The sequence below is a fragment of the Uloborus diversus genome, chromosome 3 (assembly GCF_026930045.1).
Source record: "Uloborus diversus isolate 005 chromosome 3, Udiv.v.3.1, whole genome shotgun sequence".
In the NCBI taxonomy this organism is placed as follows: domain Eukaryota; kingdom Metazoa; phylum Arthropoda; class Arachnida; order Araneae; family Uloboridae; genus Uloborus; species Uloborus diversus.
In genome coordinates this window covers 136,023,586-136,044,310 of record NC_072733.1, presented here as the reverse complement: position 1 = coordinate 136,044,310, position 20,725 = coordinate 136,023,586, and the positions used below count along the sequence as shown (strand labels likewise).

Sequence of the window (20,725 nt, the reverse complement as noted above, 5' to 3'; positions counted from 1 at the left end):
TCGGTATTTTTGTTTTTAACCCAAATTATCTTGTAATATCAAACATACTCCTAAAGCATATTTCTGCCATCTGATCGTGTTTTTCGATGAGCTCGTTTGTCAATTAGATGCTTTCGCTCTGTGTCAACTAAACGTACCAGTCAAAGAAGTGACCTATTCACCAAGCATACGTTCAGTAGAAATTATCATTGATATATTTTGTTGCTTTTGAAAAATGTGTATATTTACTTATCATTTTCGCCTTTATTTTAGGTGAGTGGAGTGTTGTCGAACACGGGACACAGTGTTGCTTTTCGAGTTTCCAATTTGCATCCAAGCATGCCAATCAATATCAGTGGTGGACCTTTATCGTACAAATACAGATTTCATGAGCTACATTTGCATTATGGACGCACAGACGACAGAGGATCTGAACATACTGTGTCTGGTAGTAATTTTCCAGGAGAGGTAAAAACAAATTGATTAATTACATCAAAAAATATAAAGTTCAGTTGTGTGTTTGATATATTTTTTTACTGGCACTAAATGCAAGTTAAAAAAAAAGTCTAATAATTATTTTAATGGTAACACCGACAAAAACTCTCTAATTAAACATTTTTTTTTTTTGTTAAGTAGATTATAGCACGCTTCATTTCTTTAATGCTTTAAAAATATAAATTGATCAGAAAACATTTTTAAAAAAGGAAAATGTGATAACCTATATTAGAAAGAATAAAAAAATACATCATTGTAAAATTCACAATGCACATTGTATGCACCGATCATTTGCACTTCAAATAAAACTAAACTAAATATGAATAAGCAATTGATCTCGAAAAATCATATTTGAAATGAAGTAATACAACTTTTAACAGAATTTATTTCCTTCTTAACAATCCTGGAAACAAAATACAAAACCCATTATTTCTAGTAATATTAATAAGATCTAGAGGCGCTTCTCTCGTTTATTTGTACAAAAAATTATGCTCAACGAGTTGAATAGATTCCGATCACTTAAATCTGCTCCTAATATCCTACTTCATCTACATAAACGGATTGCGAAAAAACAAAGAAGCTAAAATATAAAATCTAAAAAGCAAAATACAAGAAGGAAAATATCATTACTTTATTAAAAGTACAAAAAAAGAGAAACATATATATAGTGACTTTAAATGTTCAAACAGCCATTTTGCGGCTAACAAGGATAGTTCTTCATCAGTAGATAAAAAGAAAGAGGTCCACTACAACCGAAGCAAGGCAAGACGGAATAAAAATACTCACAGCAAGTCCGAAGTCGCTGAACTTGGGTCATCTAAATTGTGGCAAAAGACACAAGATCGACTGCACTTAAGGAATGACTTCAAAGAATAGAAGGCCCTTAAAGAAAGATTTTGAAACAGTAGGGGAACATAAGGGTTCTTCACTTGTCACTGACGAAAGAACTTCTTTCAAATGAGGTGATAGCTAAAAAATTCATTTTACAGAGCTGGCCAAATTATTAAACTAAAAAGTTTTTTTTTGTTTTTTGTACACTATTTGCATTAAAATACTATTTATTTTACTGTTTTACTGTACACTGATTATTACGTTATTTTAGCAGAGTTTAATTTTTGCAGGTGGCAGCACTGTCTGCTTTGTTTATGTTCTTTGTTTATCTACCTACCAGGAACATAACCTCAATCAGCTTAAACAGTTCACTAGTTCTTTTTATTAGTGTGTTCTGTTATATTTAAAGTTAGTTTTAGGTAATTAGTGAGTATGTGTATGTGAGTATATATAATAGTGAGTATAAACAATTTTTATCGCCTTTTTTAAAAAGTTAAGAAATGGTGTAAACCTTGTGAAAAGTATGCCAAAAAGACTTAAAATGCTCATCAAGAACAAGGAATGCATACTAAATATTAGATAATTATTTCACTGTTCGTTAATGTGTCTATAGTTATGTAATCAATAAAGAATTTGCTTTTAAAACAGTCTTAGTCTAATAATTTGGCCAGAACTGTACAAAAAGTGGCGAAAGTTTGAATCCACTTCGCAGAAAAACAAATTCAAAGACATTAATTCCATTGGTGCACAGCAGTAGAAGATCGTTTTAAATCGCGGGTTTTTTTAATTACATTCAATTTGCTTTCAAACGAAGATTAAAATCACTCTTGGTATGATCTTACATAAGATAAAAACCGTTCACAAGTAAGACTGTCGACAAATACCAGTAATGATCGTCCTCCCCTCAGCGGAGTACCTTAGGCGCAAAAATTTTAATTTGCTAACGGGAGTGAAAACAATGCATAAGTTAATTTTTGTAAAGAAATTTGACTTTTAACGTAATTTTTCAGAAAAGAAACGGCGATAAAATGCTGTTACAAGAACAAATCAAAACGCTAAGTTTCTTTTTAATGGCAGTATGTTTGAAATATTTGTAGAGTGAATCAATTAGACCAGTAGAACATCTCCAGTCCACATCTCAAATAACCTAATTTGAAAGAAATTTATTCAGAAAAGCAACGATTCCTTAAAACGCTGAAGATAAAAGTTCTAAAAGGTGTTTATTTTTGTTTGCGATTAGAAGAAGAATATTTGCGATTAAAAAATAACAGACAAAATGTTAGAGAAACACAGTGGTGACGTAAGAGTTATTTACACGAGTAACAGAAATATCAAAATAAATAAATAAATAAATAAATAAAAAAATTGCCAGATTCAAATTCTAAAGTAAACTGAATAAGAGAATCAAGGGAAAGAATAAGTCCATGTTTACGAAGAACAATGTCTAAAAAAAATAAACGTCTACATTCGGCCCATAAAAATCAAACATGATCTCAGATTAAATGGGACTCGCGAGACTCTCTGTTATCCGGCAAAAAAAAAAAAAAATGCTGTCAAAAAATAATGTTATAGTATAACAGCAACGAGTAACCCATAAAACTCCTCAATTTCATGATACTTAAAATTATGTTCAGAAATTCCAAATTTAAGATAATCCAAATTACCTTCTACTAGGAAAAAGGTAAATTGGGATTTAAAGTTACATAAAAGAAAGAATTTAGGGATCTTGTAATTTAAAAGTGAGTAAATTCTAAGTTCTAACATCATGAGCAATAGTTTTTCAATTAATTAGAACTGCATAATCACAGTTTTACAACAATCCACACTTCAAAAAAAAACATTAACCATGCATAACTAAGTGTTGATTAAGTTATGGTACCTCTCAGCATAATCACTTTTATTCGCAGCCCCAATTTACCCCCCTATCTGATTTGTTATGCTAACTAATTTTAAGATTAGAGCGTAGTTCCTTGCTATAGTGCTAAACACACAAGAATAAAGGGGAAAAATAAATTACACATTTTTAGAAATATATTAAATTTAAAGTTGGTTAGTTGTTTCTGACCTGAATTTTAGGGATTTTTTGTGTCAGCACCTTTTCGTTACCCGCTGTTTAGAAATATTTAATTTCGGGATTTTCATTCTTTGACGTCATTCCCCGAGTGTAATTGTGCCTGCACCTTTTTCGTCCCTCGTCTGATATTATGATTATCGGCTGTCTTTGGTTATACGTATGCTTTCATTTGTCCTCTTTTCCCCGTTATATTGGATGCTGTTAATCTCAATTTTTTACCCAGATGAAGTCCTTACTTAGTTAGCTTCAAAATGGTTGCTTGCAAATGTTAAATCTTTTAGTTTTTTCTCTTATAAATTATTTATTGCATTGAGTCATTTTATTTCTCATACATAATTAAATAATTATCACATTTTTGAAAGAGGTAACTTTTTTTACAAATTTTCTTTCACCAATAGGATATGTATTACCTTTTAATTTTTACTTTGCATTTGTGTGTTTTTAGCTTAAAATAATACACATAGCAATATAATACATGATAGCATAAACTATATATTCAAAAATACTTTGTGACACGATATTTGTAATAACTGCAATTTATTTCTCTTACTTAATTGTTGCCTGATATACAAAGAAAGAAATAGCGGTTAAAATATACAAAAGTCTTGTCTCAAAAACTTTTAGAGTATCAATAGTATTTTTTAAATTAAATTGTCAATGTTATTGTTACAAACACAATTGTAATGCATATTTCTTGAAATGTCGTTCAGGAACATTTAACCGAGTTCTCGTTCTTTTTAGAAAAGGAGGAATTGCTCTTAAAAGTAGCATCTCAAGATGAGATATTTTTGTACCCTACGTTACCAAAATTGGCGACTCAGTTATAATTTAGCTTAATGGCTCACCCAAGACCACGTAATGGCTTGCTTGTCATTTAATGCAATTGTTAAGCCCACTAGCTCCATTTCTATTTTGGAATAACATACAAGTTACTACGAATCTTTCTTTATATTCCAGTTGCGTTAGGACAGTTTATAGTTATGTCTTCTCAAAGGAAAATGCATTATTAAATCAAAATTATATCTTTAAAAAGATTGCAAAGCATTAAGAATCAACAGTGATGTATGTGATTACAACTAAATTTTTAAGTTTAAAACATGTAATTTGAAAAAAAAAATTACAATAGGAAGTTAAACTTCAGCTTAAGTTTCCATTTTTAAGTAGCAGAATATTGATTCTTGTAAATGTTTCCATTTTGTAGATACAGCTTCAAATATTTTCACTTATTTATTAAAACCTCAGATTTTACACAAAACAATTTGCATATGAAAATTTTTCTTTATTTAGAAAGGAAATAATTTGTATTTCAATGTTTCATTTTTGTTTTGCAGTTAAGCTTATTAAGTTGAAAGTTATTATTTTTTTAGAAATCTTAGGAAAACGTAAAGAATAATTATTTTTCTATATTTTGTTTGAATTAATTAAATGCTTTAAGCTTGGCGTATAAACAGAGCAAAGGGTATCATCCTCGAAAACTGTTTTTATGCTTCTACATAGAAGAGTTCCATATACCGCATATTTTATTAAGCAGTTCGGTCGTAATTAGCAAAAGCTTCTCAAATATTTTGTCAACCGCAAAAATAAACAAAATATGTTCAGATGTCAAAACGACAATTATTTCTGATCTCAAATATTTTATCTCTCTGATCAGTTATCTGTAAGTTTTTCTTCTTGTATTTGAACCAATTGATTTGTTTTATTTCCATTTTAGAAACAATAATACTTCAATCAAAGGTAAAAACTAATATGTCCACCACCATTCTTAACTCGCACACTATTTACAATATTAGTTTTAGTTTTCTACTAATCTATTAAGATTGCTTTGATTTATAAAATGATTCAAAGCATATTTACTTACTGACGTTATTAGTGTGGGAAATTGTATTCTCAGCTCTGCAATCCTCATATGTTCAAAAATGTTGAAGACAAGAAGCGTTAAATGAGCTAATTTAGGCGTTGGCGGGCAGCAGCAATTTTTCTTTTGAATTTGCAAAATAAAATTTTTGTTTATGTTTGATTCAAAAGACGAAATTCATCTTTTTTAAAAAACTTTCTTGGAATTCAATATTTTTTGCCCGACACATGCCCGATGCACCTTCTTTCACGATTAAATAAAAACTTATAGCATTTGGGTATCCAACTGGCTGCATAGAGATGAAGTTGCCGGTTAAACTAGAGTGAATGGCTTTTTTTTTTTTGCTACAACAATTAGGAGGAAGAAAAAAAAATTTAGCTGTAAAAAAGCTTAGGGGCCACTGTGGCCCCTATCGTCTTTTTAGGCATAAAGATCAATATTTGCAGTACTACAAGGCGAATGATTAAATGATTAAACAAGCATTTTTAATAGTGTCTTATAATAAAAAGTCAGAAATTTCTATTAAGATTTCAACTTCTTTACTATAAGATTTTATACTAAAGTTTACAGAAGTGACTAAATCAATTGATATTTTAAATTTTTGGTGCTGTCTAACATCAAAAAAATTGATTAACCAACAAAGTAATATCGTTGTCAAGAGGTTGCTGTTTAAAGTTCACAAAAAATGCTATTCGTAAAATTGGGGTGAAAATAAGTATAAGAAAGAGATTAATTAATATAGGTAAACACACACACACACACACACACACACATATATATATATATTATATATATATATATATATATATATATATATATATATATATATATATATATATATATATATATATATATATATATATATATATATATATATTAGGGTGCGTCTTATTTTTAAAGGTGTTATTTTTTCATGAGGCACCCTCTCATTTTGTTCCTTTGGATGAAAAAAAAAATCTCATATATAAAAAATAAAAATTGAATAATATTTAGAGGGTGCTACCACTGCTGCAAAATTTGTCAACTCTCTCTCTTTGTATTTATTTATTTATTTTTTTTTAAATTTATTTATTTAGTCTGGATAATAAGTAGCAATCAGTGGAAAGTTTGTATTGTCACATGGAAGTAACAAAGAGAAAAATTACAATATTGGTCATTATATTAGACCGAAAGTGTAAACCTGTGATATGAATGGCATTACCGAACTTTCAAATGCTTTTATGACATTATTACATAAAATGACAACCATGAAATGCTTATTATTATCTGGTATATATAAGAAATAGGTATTTGTGTTATGTTAAACCCAACCAACCTAATTTCATGTTGATTAAAAATATGTCAAGAGTTGATTTTTACACCATTTTTTTCACAATGAATGTAATTTTAGTCACTGGTAGCACCCCCTAAATTATGTTCAAATTCTATGAAACTTTTATGTGTGTATTTTTTCATCAAAAGGAAGCAATTAAAGGGGTGCCCCATAAGAAATTCAAAACTTTTTTAAAAAGTGCATTATAAGACACACCCTAATATATATATATATATATATATATATAATGAAAATTAACACATGGAAGAAAAATAATTAAGAGCCAAGGAAATGTCCTCCCCTCGAAACGTAGAGCTTATTTTTGTATTTTTAATCCCATAATCTTCCACTCTTTGCAATTCTCTGCTCCATTCACGCGTAAAAGGTATTACTCTTCATATTCTTAAAAGAACAGAGACGAGGCTGAAAGGTGATATAGATATGAAGAACAAAAGACACCATCAAATTGTACAATAGAGATTTCATCAGATTTTTCCTCTGCCTTGTCTTCATTGGTATTCTGTTCCGAAACTATCTTCAGGGTTTTCCAAATACTAAAAGCGAGACTGAGCATAAACGAGATTTTCTATACTAATGCGATTATGTAGGCTGTGAGAAGTTGAGCTCGGAGAAGGAGCATTAAAATAACTGCTAGTGTAAGTTCAACTAGAGCAAATCCCTTTTGTCTAGTGTTAAAATTTTGCATTCTGCATGCGTATATGTTTTTTTTTTCAGTTGAGTGTTAGCAGTTTTTTGAGTAGTAGGACTAACTCCAAGACACAGAGATATTTTTCGTTTAATAATAGATTATAACTATTTTTAAAGCAGCGAAAATTGTATCGATAAAAATGTTCCGTCTCATTTCTAGTAAGCCGTGAAAAAGCACAAAGGATTAAAGTCAGAAATTATTGAATATTTTCAGAGCTAAAAGATGGTTTCTTCATTGGGATTCGCTATAAAATAGTGGAAGAGAATTATAGTAGATAGTGTTTAAATTTTATTTGGAGTTAAACAACAAAACTGCTATGTAGTTTTTTATTCCTTCTCATAGGTTTCACTTTTACTATTACTTAAACTTGTTGTCTTGTCTATTACTGAAATTTTTTCAATTTTCGTAGGACAAAATCGTATTCATTTATGTTAATTTTTATTACATATATGCCCATGCTCATGTACTAGTGAATAGCATCGTCCACCATGATTGAGAAAAAATTGGTTGCTTTACTCTTATCTTTCCTAAAAACAAGACTTTTGTTTCACCTGCAATAATGTCAGACATAATATTAAAAAAAAAACTTGATAAGTAAACTATTTCAATTTAATGTAAATCTTTTAAACTAAATTGGTCACGGTGGATCAAAACGGTTGCATCGAACAGTTAACCCTTTTGATTTGTTCTGATAGTGTTCATACAGACAATAATATTCTTATATAATCTTCTAGGAGCTTGTTTCAATCGTGTTATTGACAAGTGTGATTATGTGTTTTTCTGTTCTAAGCTTCTAAATGTTTTTTCTATATTTTTGTCTAATTTTCTTTGCACCTCTTGCTACATTGGACCTTATCAAGTCGCTTTTCAGCATGTCATTTTGATAAGCACAGCATTAATTCTTCCAGGCTTCCGTTACTTTTGGTGTGATCCTCAAAAACTTTCCTAAGATGTGTGGATGGAGAGGTAATAAAACATATATAATATGTCGCTCCTGGCAGAAATGAGTACATCCAAGGTAATCCTAAATGGGATCACCCCCCCTCGTTTTGATTGCCATGGAATATGACTGATATATCCTACGAAGTGCTTTAACTTAATGACAAATTTGTGACATTAACGTACAGGGTGTCCAGGAAAGGACTCCTTGATTTCAAAATTAACTATCTCGAAAACAAAGGCCGATATTGGAATTAAATAAACGGTATGTGTATTGTAAAGCACATAAAAATCATGTACAGAAACTTTGGAAATTGAATTGCAATAAAAGTCCTTATAAATAATGCTGCGAAGGTGTTGGGTGATAAGTTCTAGCGTAAGTGTAAGTACCTCTGAGAGGTAAAACTACTGCTGAAGCGCCTAACCCTTAGCAGCACTATTACGTGGAATTTCATTGCATTTACAGCGTGCAGTGCCCCCTGTCGGAAATTTTTGTTACCATTTTCCAAGTTTTTTACATGATTTTTATGAGTTTCACAATACACATACCGTTTATTTCATTTCAATATCGGCCTTTGTTTCGGGATATATAATTTCGAAATTGGGGAGTCCTTTCCTGGACACCCTGTGTTTGCGCACTGGACTTAAGTGCAAGTGTGTCCTTGGTATCGGGTATATGCATATTTAAAAGAAATTACTTATTTTACAAATTAAGTTTCAACCGTATATGACAAAACAAAATGTGAAACATAATGCGTTAAAAATAATTTAAAGTAAAACAATTTTCCTTTCTGTGATTAAAAAAAAAAGACATATTCTATATTAAGACGTCGTTTCCATATATTATTTTACGTTGGTATACTTGATAACGGAAAAATTTAAAAGTAAAGCTTGTCAATCCAGGAAGAGATAACAAATTTCTTGAACTTTAACGGTCGCATGCATAAATATGCGTATAAAAAAACTATGATGTCACGAACGTTGTTGCCTTGCACTAAGTGCTTGATTATTTTTCGGAATGGGTTCTTTCAAATAAAAAAAAAATGCGTTGCGCAAACAAACTCCAATTTCAAAAAAACTTCTGATACAAAATCATTTTCAAATTTTAAAATCACAATTCGAGAATGATCTCCACTTGTTTATCCAAAGTAAAAATACAATTGAAAAGAATCAGCTTGTTTACTTAAATATCTTTTTGGGAAGTAAATTTCATTAAGCGGAAAAAAAAGCCTTGAAAAGGTTTGCTTTAAGTTATTTCCAAAAAATAAGCGTTCAGTAACTCGTTGAAAATTTGCCCATTGACCTCATTCTGGTTTTATAAGTGAGTTTTTTTATTGATGGTAAACGTGCATGCGATTATTTTCAACCGTGTTATACTTAAGTAAGTATTATACTTAAGTAAGTGTTATACTTAAGTAAGTACCTTAGTAAGAATCCCGGCTAAATCCGAGGGGAGAGGGTTGAGTCCCGCCAGCATGCAATAAAAGAGGACTCATACGAGAGAAATATCGTTTTGTAAAATCTTTGATTGCGTAAGAAGAAGGAATTGTATAGTTCCTTTACGAAACCATATGTTTTAGTCTCTCAGTTAGTGTCTCAGTTATTCTTTTGCTGTTTAAAAGCATTTTAAAGCATAATGCAATTAATCGTTTAAAAAGTTTCCCCCTAAATTAATATGGTTAATATTTTTAAATGAATGCGAACATAACGCATGGTTAATGGATGATTTGCTGCTTCTAACAATAGAATTTAAAAAAAGATAATATTTTTGGGAAATCAATGGACCGTTAAATGAAAAATATTCTGTACACTCTACGTAAATATTGACATAGGCAGTTTTACAAAGCACATAACATTCTACATGTAAATGGTCAAAGCTACGATACGTTCCACAGCAGCGACTGGCTAGCTACCGTTTAAAATACAAAATTGAGCTTTCAAAGATGAACTTTAACCTATTAAGGTATACTAGGCACTGTATAATGTCCATTTTAAAATTGTGCTTTAGGGGCTTGAATTTTACATAAAATATCAATATATACGTCAGAAGTAGCCCATGCTAAAAAAAATACTGTCAGGTAAAGCGAGTAGAGGCTCCACAGATGGAGAGATTGTGTACAAGGGTGTTTGGGAGGTAATAGTTAGGTAAGCACGCCTATACTCAACCTAGTTGTACAAGAGCAGTAGTAGTGTTCGCAGATGAAATTCACCCTGGTTGTACTTTGCGCTGTTTAAACAAACGAAGAACGAACACCTTATTCTCTCAATTCTATAAAATGGCAATAAAGTAAAATAAATTTGATTTAAACGGTTTCTCGTGAAGCTACTTCCCCCAGACGAGCGTTGTTAGCCCTAAAGTCCTAGATCGTAGCTGAAGTAGCGACATGTCCGCCATCTTGGGGCTAAACGGTGCTTTCCTCAATGTCTGCTACGGTGAAGTAGCGTGTTTTGCTTCTTGAATGTGGTGTTTCTTGATTGTTAATTAACATGGAGCTAATAATAAACCACAATTAATTGTGAATTAACATGGAAATGATAAGAAACCACAATTATTAAGCAAAACACGCTACTTCACCATAGCAAACGTGGAAGAAAGCATCATTTAGCCCCAAGATGGTGGACCTCTCGCTACTTAAGCTCAGGGCTTTAGTTAGCCCCAGCAGCTCTTTCTAGCAGCGGACCTGTTTAAATAAAAGACCACGCAATCTGTTCTAACAAAATAAGGGTTCACTCATCTGCTACTTAGGAGACATGGTGCATTGTTCTCATTGGTTTACATGGTAGGAGAGATTACGCGTCTTATTGATTACTTTGTCAAAATCTTCTTGCAATTCACAAGATGTAGAAACCGAAATGTGTATCTATCCTAACCTGTCGAACCTTTTTTCTATATCTGGTCTACCACAACGCAAAAAAAAACTTGACAACTATTGATATCTGCTCGCCTTGTATCACTGTTAGACAACTGCCATATTAGGGACAAAGATGCTGTTCATTTACTAACAACCTATTTAGATGCAGTACATTTAAATACAAATGACTTTGTGATCAATCGTACATCCCTTACGAGAGCAAGAGAAAATCTTCGAGGATTTAAAATCAAATTTCATGAATTTAAATTTAGATTATAGGTCCCAATGTTGAACAGCTATTCTGAATTCCTTAAATATTCCTTCAGTTGTATATGATTGTTTCTTATTTCTAACTGTTCAAGCTGTAGTGTTTGATGCAACGGCTTGGAATACCGGCCGTATAAATTGTGCATGCAATTTTTTAGAGCACAAACTGAACGGTGACATTTGGATTGCCATCATCATGCACTTGAAATCGTACTGCAGAGTGTGTATTTAAAGAAACTCCTGCCTTTCTTAGTTCTAGACTCGATATTCCATTATTAAGGCGCTTCAAAATTTTGGGGAAAGATCTTCATTATTCAGAACTTATAATATTTCAATCAAGTACACATACCACTTAAATTATAAAAGACGAAGTTGATGACATATTATTGTTCGTAAAAAGCGGATTTGAGGAAGATTACAGAGATTTTTCTTAACTTGTAATAATATTTCCTGGTGAAGTCCCTCCTACAGGGCAACCTGGAGCGTATCCGTGAGCCAGGTGGCTGGCAAAAGGAATTTCATGTTTGAAAATGTATATATTTAGGAAAAAATTCAAATTGACCTTACATGAAGAAAAAGCCCGTAAATGCTGTTTTACAGTTAAATGTAGTATGAAGATATGGTTTTTCGCAGCAACCTAATCTAGGCTCCTTCAAAATATATAATGTATGTAAAAAATTAGCAGCGTACAAAATGATGACAAACATGCAGCAGAAGCAGTGGTTGGAAAATTCATAAATCATTTATGGAACTTAGGAGATGAACTAGTAGCTTTGTCCGTATTGTATGAAGGATTTAACTTTGAAGATAGGAAAATAATACCCCAAAAAATGCTTGCTGATAAGGAAGACCCGTCTGATGACTGTATAAAAATTTCAGATAACAGTAGATGATTTGGAATACTTTCTTAGTAAAGATATTCCTCTTAATCAGTTACAAATCAATAAAACTGTTTGATAAGTTACGAACACCAAAACATATTTTCCTATTTGATTCTGATTCATGGCAAAAATGTGAAATGATGAAACTGAAAGAAGAGGACAATTAATCGAAGAATTTACCAAATATGAGTCAAAAAAGCAATTTATATTTCAGACAGTCCAAGCCTATCGGAAAAAAAACAGACAATTGAGATACATTGAGAAAAACGTACGGTTAAGGTAAAGTTTGTAAAGCACTACAGTCGAATTAGTTTAATGGAATAGTCATTTTGCCACGAAAAGATATTCTAATAAGCATGATATTCCATTAACCGGGATCAAAGCATAACATTACATTGGTTTGGTACATTGAAAGTGCATTATATTAAGCGGGATATTCTTTTAAAAGATATTCTAATAAGCGGGCTCGACAGTATTTCATTTTATTCAATGTAAAATTTTTAGATGATATGAAGTAATTAAAAAGATTAATTTTAGTGCTACCTCGCTGTAAAAATATTTTGCAAACCTAGGAGAAACGATGTACGGGGTCTGAAGCAAAAACTCGAAGATTTGTTTGGAAATTATCAAAAAAGCTCAACGTCCTAGGGGCACCTGTTATTATTGACCGAGTATTAATCGAATTAAAGTTTTGCACAGATTACTTTTTATTATAGTGTATACAGTAGGGTGGGCCGAAATAAGCCGAAACATTTTTTTTTTTTTGAAATCAATTTTTGGATAGCGCGCAAAAGTTGCGTAGTCCTAGCTTAAAGTTTGGCACGAATGTATCCATCTCGGGCAGTTTCACCACGAACTTTTATTGCAGCTTCGGTTTTTAGTTTCACACAACGTTGCACAGCTTGCGTGTGACAGGGAAATTTCGAGAAAGTGAACTCTGTAGGCTGTTCTTTACACATTTCTTTCAATTATTGGTCTTTTAGATGCATTGTAAGAGGTGACTCTGTTACAACACAGTTTGCCCAATCAACTAAATCAACATAATCAACGGCTTCAAAATTGAGTTTAGGACGCTTAAAAAATCGTACACCATCCGAGCTCTTCGTCTTCTTATTTCTAGAGTTCAGAATGCGCCTAACAGCTAATTCCCGAATGTATTTTCTTTAGTCAAACAATATTGTCAACCGTAGCTGTTCAGGATGAGCGAAATATGCATTATTTAAGAGAACTTTGAAAATTATCTCCTTAACGTTGTCTGGAAACTGCCTTGCAAGAGAAATCATTTTCCAAAAATGTTGGGCACCGTACTGGCAGTTCAGTTTCATTTTTATTTCAAACTACGTTGGAGCATAAACTAACATTACATAATTTACAAGCATTGTAAGATTTTCTGATGAAGTGCCTATATACAAGCATAACAAACGATTTGCAGTTGTCAGCCATCGCGCATGACTAAGTTTGCCTGGGCTACTGTCAGCCACGCTAGAAGGACAACTACCATCTTTTACTGCAAGACAGATTCTATACAAATATTGTTGTTCAGTACTTTAATTTTTTATATCTTCCATGTCCAAAACCAGAAGTTGCAGTCAATTTTATCAAATTTGATCACCGAATTTTTTTTTACAATCTCTAAGAAGTTGTCCGATAGCTCCAGAATATGAATGTGGCCCCTTTGTGTAACCGTCCTATTCCGTAATAAGATATCTCAGTGGCAACTAACTCATTAGTATGCAGCAGACATATGCTCCAATGCAAAGGTCTTTTGAGATATGTCTCAAGTAAACGAATTACTCCACCTTTCCATCCCGTATTTACATTATACGCATCAAATAACTGATAGTTAAGCAAGCTTATATTATACTTTTTTGCAAAGCCTATAATACCTTGCAAAATTTCTTTTGCACTTTCACCAACTGTTAGTGATAAATGACCGATGTACTTGCTACCTGATTCTTCCATCACTGCTACATGTGCTTCAGATGCTAATTTTTGATTGCCAGATGTCTTTTGAAGGGTGTCATCTTTGAGGCCGTTAAAATACAAACTCTTTAACTGCTCTTAAATCCCTTTCTCTTAGCTCGCTCCTTTTTTTTTATCGATTTCCCTCCTTACTTTGTGTTTACCGACTAAATATTTTTTTTTTTTTTTTTTTAGGAGAAACTAAGTCGAAATCAGCGAGAACTGCTGGTAGCATTTTTAGCCACTGCTCTATTTGAAGCGCCAGTTAGATCTGCTGCTAAAGCTGTATGAGGCATAGAAAGTCTCATTTGACTTGTCGTTGTTGATGGCGCATCAGTTCGCTTACTTTTTCTTGAAAGCGGATAATTCAATTTAAAATCGTCATGAGTATTTTTTATGCTTTCTCCTGATTCGAGCTATGTTTCAAGTTCATTCAATGTAATATGACTTTCCTTAAGCCTCAATCCACTTGTGCTGGGTAATGATATGTCTTTCTCATCCAAAACAACACTTGTTTCAATTTTCTGGCATATTTTTTCTCTTTTTCGTAAAATAGTTATAAAATAATCTTAGGAGTAATAGAAGCCGTTGAGCGCCGTTTATTTTTCAGGAGAAACAATTGGAACCGAAGATTTAAAAATTAGCATCTTATGTAACTATTTTTTATTTGAGTGTGTGCATTTTTTAAAATTGGCGTACAAATGTCGCATAAAATTGATTGAATTTTCTAAGTAACGTACTGCGTAACATTTCAGTATTTACTTATTTCGAAACTACTTTTTTTTTTTTTTTTTTTTTTCATTTTTCCCATGTTTCAGTCTTAAAGGAGCGTTGCTAAATATTCTACGAAATGTATAAAAGTCTTTGAGTATTTCAACTAATACACTGACAGATACTTCTGTTTGCAGAAACTAGCTTCAAACTTTTATTTTTGCCCCCCCCCCCCACTTTTTTTTTTTTTTTTTTTTGAAAAAAGTGCATTCTTACCTTTTTTTTCCGTTTTTCAAGGTCAAATAGCGCCGGCTAAATATTAAACAAATTTAGCGAATTTTTTTTTATGGGTAATAACGGGCCCATATAGCAACTTTTCCGCACTATCCAAAAACAGATTTTTAGAAAAAGTTTTTTCGGCCCACCCTAGTATACAGTATATTTTATTATATATATATATAATTCAAATTTTCCCGTTAAACCAATTTTAATGTTTTTAAAACTGCTTCATATTTAATGAAACATTTTTTAAATAGTCAGAGAACGCATCAGAGTGTAGTGATGCTATTTTTTAGAACACAAAAGGTGATAAAGTAGACGAGCAGAAGATTTTTCCCGCATCTTAAAAGCGTATTCTCCTTTTTTTCTACAATTTTTCGCTAGACTACTTTTTCGTGTTCGGTGATATTTTTTGCGACAGTAAGCCTTCTTTAATCCTCTTATATTATTTTATTTAATTAATTATTTATTTTTACTTTGGTGTGATTATATTTTGTGTGTTTATTTTTATTTGATAAAAAAAGAGAATTTGACAAAGTTGTATTTGCTATAGTTTTTCTTCCTTTTTAGCATCACATTACCGGCAAATGCTGACTTCAAAATATGAACTTAATATCTCTTGTTTTCTTTTCAATTTTGCTCTAGGGATGCTTAATAGTTTTTTTCCCCTGTCATCATTGTAATATGAGCTTACATTAAATTTATTTTTTAGTTTAAATAACAGAGAATGTTTCAAGAAAATATATTTTAACAATAAATATGAATACAATTACAAGGCATTCTACGGTATAAAGTTTTAAAAAATCACTAGAGTTAATCATTAAAATAATCATTATGCAGATAAATACACAGACTATTTCAATGAAATGAACAAAATGGAACTATAGCATTTAACATTCAAAAAGTGTATAATTTTTTTTTAAAACATCTGTGACTCTTTGAAAGCACAAATTTATAAACCACATAAACACTTCAAAACGCATGGGGGCTTCTAAAAACGCAGCACTATTCCTCAAGCTAAGATATTGTTTGGCACTCTTGGCTTCTATAAGATATTTTTCACCTCCTGCTCAGTCACTTCCTAAGCTGGGCTGATGAGTGCTAATAAGCACGAAACTGCCATCCGCGGCAGGAATGACTGAGCTGACGGTGTATTTCATGTAAGATATGATACATTGGAATTAAATAAAATTAAATAGGTACTGCTACTAGAGTACTGTTATTTAATTATAACTTTATGCTATGTCTCTGGACTATGACTAAACACTAAAAAAATTTTGCGCACAAGAATATGCATAACAAGTGGAAGGAGCGAAAGGAAATTCGTAATTGCTTTAAAAGACCATCTGCAGCTAAAAAAAGTCGCAACTCTCTTTCATAATGACTTAATCACGTCCGGCAAAGGAGAAAAGAAATAAAAAAGTGAAGTCATTCGAAAAGTAAAAATCATATCTGAAATTAGAAGCATGCTAGAGAATCTCTTTCTTCTCACATTTTTAAGAAGTGCAGAGCTTAACAAGCAGCTCTGCACATAAAGATCCTGAAATTACGTTCCTGTCTGCGAATAATGAGATGTTAAGGCTATTGTAAGGGCATTGTTAGCGCCTTGACAAGGTCTTGACATTATTTTGTGCCTTTACTTCTAATAAACGCAAAAGATCCAACTTATTGCATTCCAGGTAGATAACGCGAGGATGAGATGGTTGCTATCCTCTTTCGGGAACTTTCTCAAATTGATATCGACAAACAGGGTGCGACGTTTTCTGGTGATATAATTACGTATCAGCTTTCCTTCCGAGGAGGATAATACGAGGTGTATTATTTAGAGGAGTATTTTCTTCTCCTGAAGGAATTTTTCCTGTTTAAATTGTTAATTTATTCCAGGAGAGAGTTGGGCTTATTTCCAATGTGCAATCTGAATGAAAAGATTAAAATTTTCAAACAGATGCGTAAGTTACAGTTAAATTCACTACATAGAGAATTTGACTCTTAGAAACCGAAATTTCTTGATAAAAGAATTTGCTTTGCTTTCAGTATGAAATATTTTTGTCGCAGGAACATTTTCGCATCTTTGGTAATTCACTCTGTCAGTTAACCAAAGCTGCGAAAAAACTATTAAAGCTGAAGAACCTGAATACGGTGAATTGATAATAAAAAGCTAATTCAGTTTTTATTAGCTCTGTTATTAATTAATTTCATTTTCTTTTTTTTTTCGTCTTAATACGATAGTACACTGGCCTCAAAAAGTTAAGGTACAACATGGTTTTTGAAGCTCATCATAAAAAATGGCAGTAACAATAAAATGCATAGATTGCATGAATGATAATAATGAACTTTAAAACCACTTATGAAAAAACGATAGCTACAACTTTTATTTTATAGAAAAGATAGAAAAGAAATTATCTTTATAAATGCATATATCAAGCTTTCGTACTTTTGTGTATAAGTTGCGTTGATTTTCAACTGTTGTTGGCAGTTTCGGTGACAATAGTCAATAGAGTTTAGAAAATGTCTCAGAGACGTCGTTTATCCGGTTCGTTAAGGAGTTAAGGTGGCGGGAAGTTGGATGGATGGAAATGGGATTGTCGCAGTCTGATGCTGCTAGACGTCTCAATGTGTCTTGTAGTGTTGTACAGCGACTTTGGGATCAATACCAATCCGAAGGTTTTGTGTCCAGAAGACTTGTTTCAGGCCGACCACGATCTATAACACCTGAAGAAAACTGTTTTCTAGGTCTTTCAATACGATAGAGAAGAACCACTACTGTGCCGCAGCTCAAGGCAGACTACTGTGCAGCATCAGGAAGTAGAATCTCTGCTACTACGGTGCGAAATCGTCATCACAATGCAGGTCTATGTGCAAGACGATCAGTTATTTGTGTTCCCCTCAACGGACCGCAGCGAAGGATCCACATATGCTGGACAAGACAACATGTTTAATGAACCCAGCAGCAATAGGCTCTTGTGCCTGTGTTCACAGACGAGTCCAGATTTACATTAGAGAGTGATTCAAGGCATCTACTGATCTGGAGGGAACAGCGCGCTAGATACCATCAATCTAACCTTGTTGAAAAACACAAATATAGAGGTGGTGGAATCATAGTTTAGACAGGGATCTCGCTCGGTGGTCTCACTGACCTGCATTTGTTCCATAGAGGAACTCTGACTGGTCTGAGATATTGGTATGAGATCCTTGATCCATATGTCTGCCCTTAATCTGGTGCCATTGGTAATGACTTTATTCTGATGAATGGTAATGCACGACTTCACTAAGCTTGGATTGTTGAGGAGTATCTTGAGGATCACGGTTTGGAACAAATGCAATGACCAGCTCCATCTCCGGACCTGAATCCGATAGAACATCTTTGTGACTATCTTGGCAGACAGGTTGCTGCTTTAAATCCTACTCCCAGGTCGTTAGATGAGCTTGAACAAGGTTTTCCTGTGTCAGGTTTTCGCTTCCTATTCCACTGTTCGAAAACTTAAAAAACAGCATGGACAAACGATGTCGCCAATACATTTAAGTTAAGGGTTCCCCATTCCTTATTAGAACACATTTTTGTATTGTTCCTATGATATTTTACTACATAACAGTGTGATGCTCTGTTTTCTTCAAGAATGAACTTTTCCACAACTATTGCTTTTTTGGCTATAAATCGTTTTTGCAATACACTCATACAAATTTCTATAATGCATTCAATAAAAACTAGTTAATGCACATATCCTCCACATTTTTGTTTCTATATTCATTCATTTGAAAATTAGACACAAAAAACTGGTTGTACCTTAACTTTTTGAGGCCAGTGTACTTTAAGCAGTGCCTTTATACCAGAAAAGAATACATGCAGCATTCGTCGTCAGTTTTTCAATTAGTTAAGGTTTTACAAGTTCTTTTTTGATGCATTGGCAATCGTAGCTTACTTAAATTCAATTCCAAAATGCAGGTGACTAGAAAGATTTTACTGTTATTTATTAGTAAAACATTAGTAATATAATAGTAATTTCATTAGTAGCTTAGTGTTCATTTAAATCCCCGTTAAATGAGCAATCCTTTCATTTAACTTCCCTAAAACCCAAAACAATAACCAAAAAAAAAAAAATCTTAGTATTTTAAAGCAATGACAAGTGTGAAAAGCAATGCTTTTAATGCCACATATCAAATACCAGTTTCAAACCATACAGTAGACCCTCGTTTTACGCAGGGGTTACGTTCCACGGAAAAACCACGTAAATCGAAACCGCGTAAAATGAAACTTAATCCACTATATTATTAAAATCTCTTCGCGTCCGTCTGTCTGTCTATCTGAAGATCGATCTTCTCAAGAACCGCTGCGAATCGAGAGTCGAACGAGATACCGATCAATTCGAAATTTTCCAAAGAAAACAATAGAACCAATCTCGTAATTGTGCGACTTTAATTAGCGGAGATATTAATTAAAACGTTAATTAACACAACGTTATTCAGGAATTTTTATTTCTTTCCTGTTGCCATTTTGCATATGGATGAGCAAGTAAAATTCTAATAATTGTTTTAAAAGAGATTTTTTTGGCTGCTGTCCAAATCTTAAAACAACGTTTCCATCTAGAATTTTATTTTAAATTAGTTTAAAATTGGTTGCTCTATTCAGACATAGCCTTTATTTTATCGTCTGTCCTTTTTTTAATTTTTACATTCAACGTTCTTAACTCTTTTCAGCATATGAAAGTTGTTTCTTTAGTTATGTTTATTAATTGTAGTGTAAGTTTATCATTCACCGACCTCATATTTTGGTACATTTAGGATGTGCGACTAATTATGTTTATTTTGTTGGACTTTTTCCCGTCACATGGCTGAGTTTTCGAATTGTAATAACTCTCTTTTTCCTTCCTGTTTCTATTTTTGAGATACAGTTTGTATTGTTCAAAGAACTTGTTAAATTAAGATTGTTTGGATTTATTTAAGTGGGAAACAGAGTTGAACAAAAAAAGATTGGTTTTAAGGATTTTAACTAAAGCTTAATTAGAATCTGATGACTTGATATTACATTTATGCTTATTGGTATTTATTAAGTATTGGTGCTTTAGTTTCACGTAATAAACCAAACAGTGTGAGTCATTTTATGTAAAAAGCTGATTGTAATTGTACATAAATATTTCAGATATAGTCTATCAGATTTAATTGAGTTTAAAGTGAGCACAGATTATAGTTGATAATGCATATATTTTCATCTTTTGTGCTAATTGAAAATACTCATAAGTTGTATTATTGATAATTATGATTAACGTTAAAGAGATTTTTGCCAAAAATATGCTCTACTGGTGTTTTGCAAAATTTACATTATGCGTATTTATTTATTCCTTAGCGCTTTAGAAACTGATGTCAGAGTAATACAAAAATGTCTGTTGGACATCTCTAATTTTTTAAGTAGCCCGTGCAACGCCGGGCACGCAGCTAGTAGTAGTGTTAAAATAGGTGTTTGGTTCCGTAGATACCAAAATACTTCATTCTAGTCATGATTAACTGTATAACAAGTTTAATGCCCACTTATATCGACTTTTATGCACAACATGTATAAAGAAAACATAAATTAATTTCATATT

At 32.3% G+C, this 20,725-nt stretch overlaps 1 protein-coding gene across 1 annotated transcript in view; it reads left to right on the top strand.

The window, feature by feature from the left end:
• The window catches only part of LOC129218957 (carbonic anhydrase-related protein 10-like), a 683,644-nt gene extending 665,498 nt beyond the window's left edge, over window positions 1-18,146 (top strand). Inside the window, exons 4-6 of the mRNA XM_054853277.1 lie at window positions 253-447; window positions 14,352-14,441; window positions 17,880-18,146. Coding sequence (XP_054709252.1) covers window positions 253-447; window positions 14,352-14,441; window positions 17,880-18,146 — 552 coding nt within the window. The remainder of the gene's footprint in view (window positions 1-252; window positions 448-14,351; window positions 14,442-17,879) is intronic.
• Window positions 18,147-20,725: the final 2,579 nt, after the last annotated feature.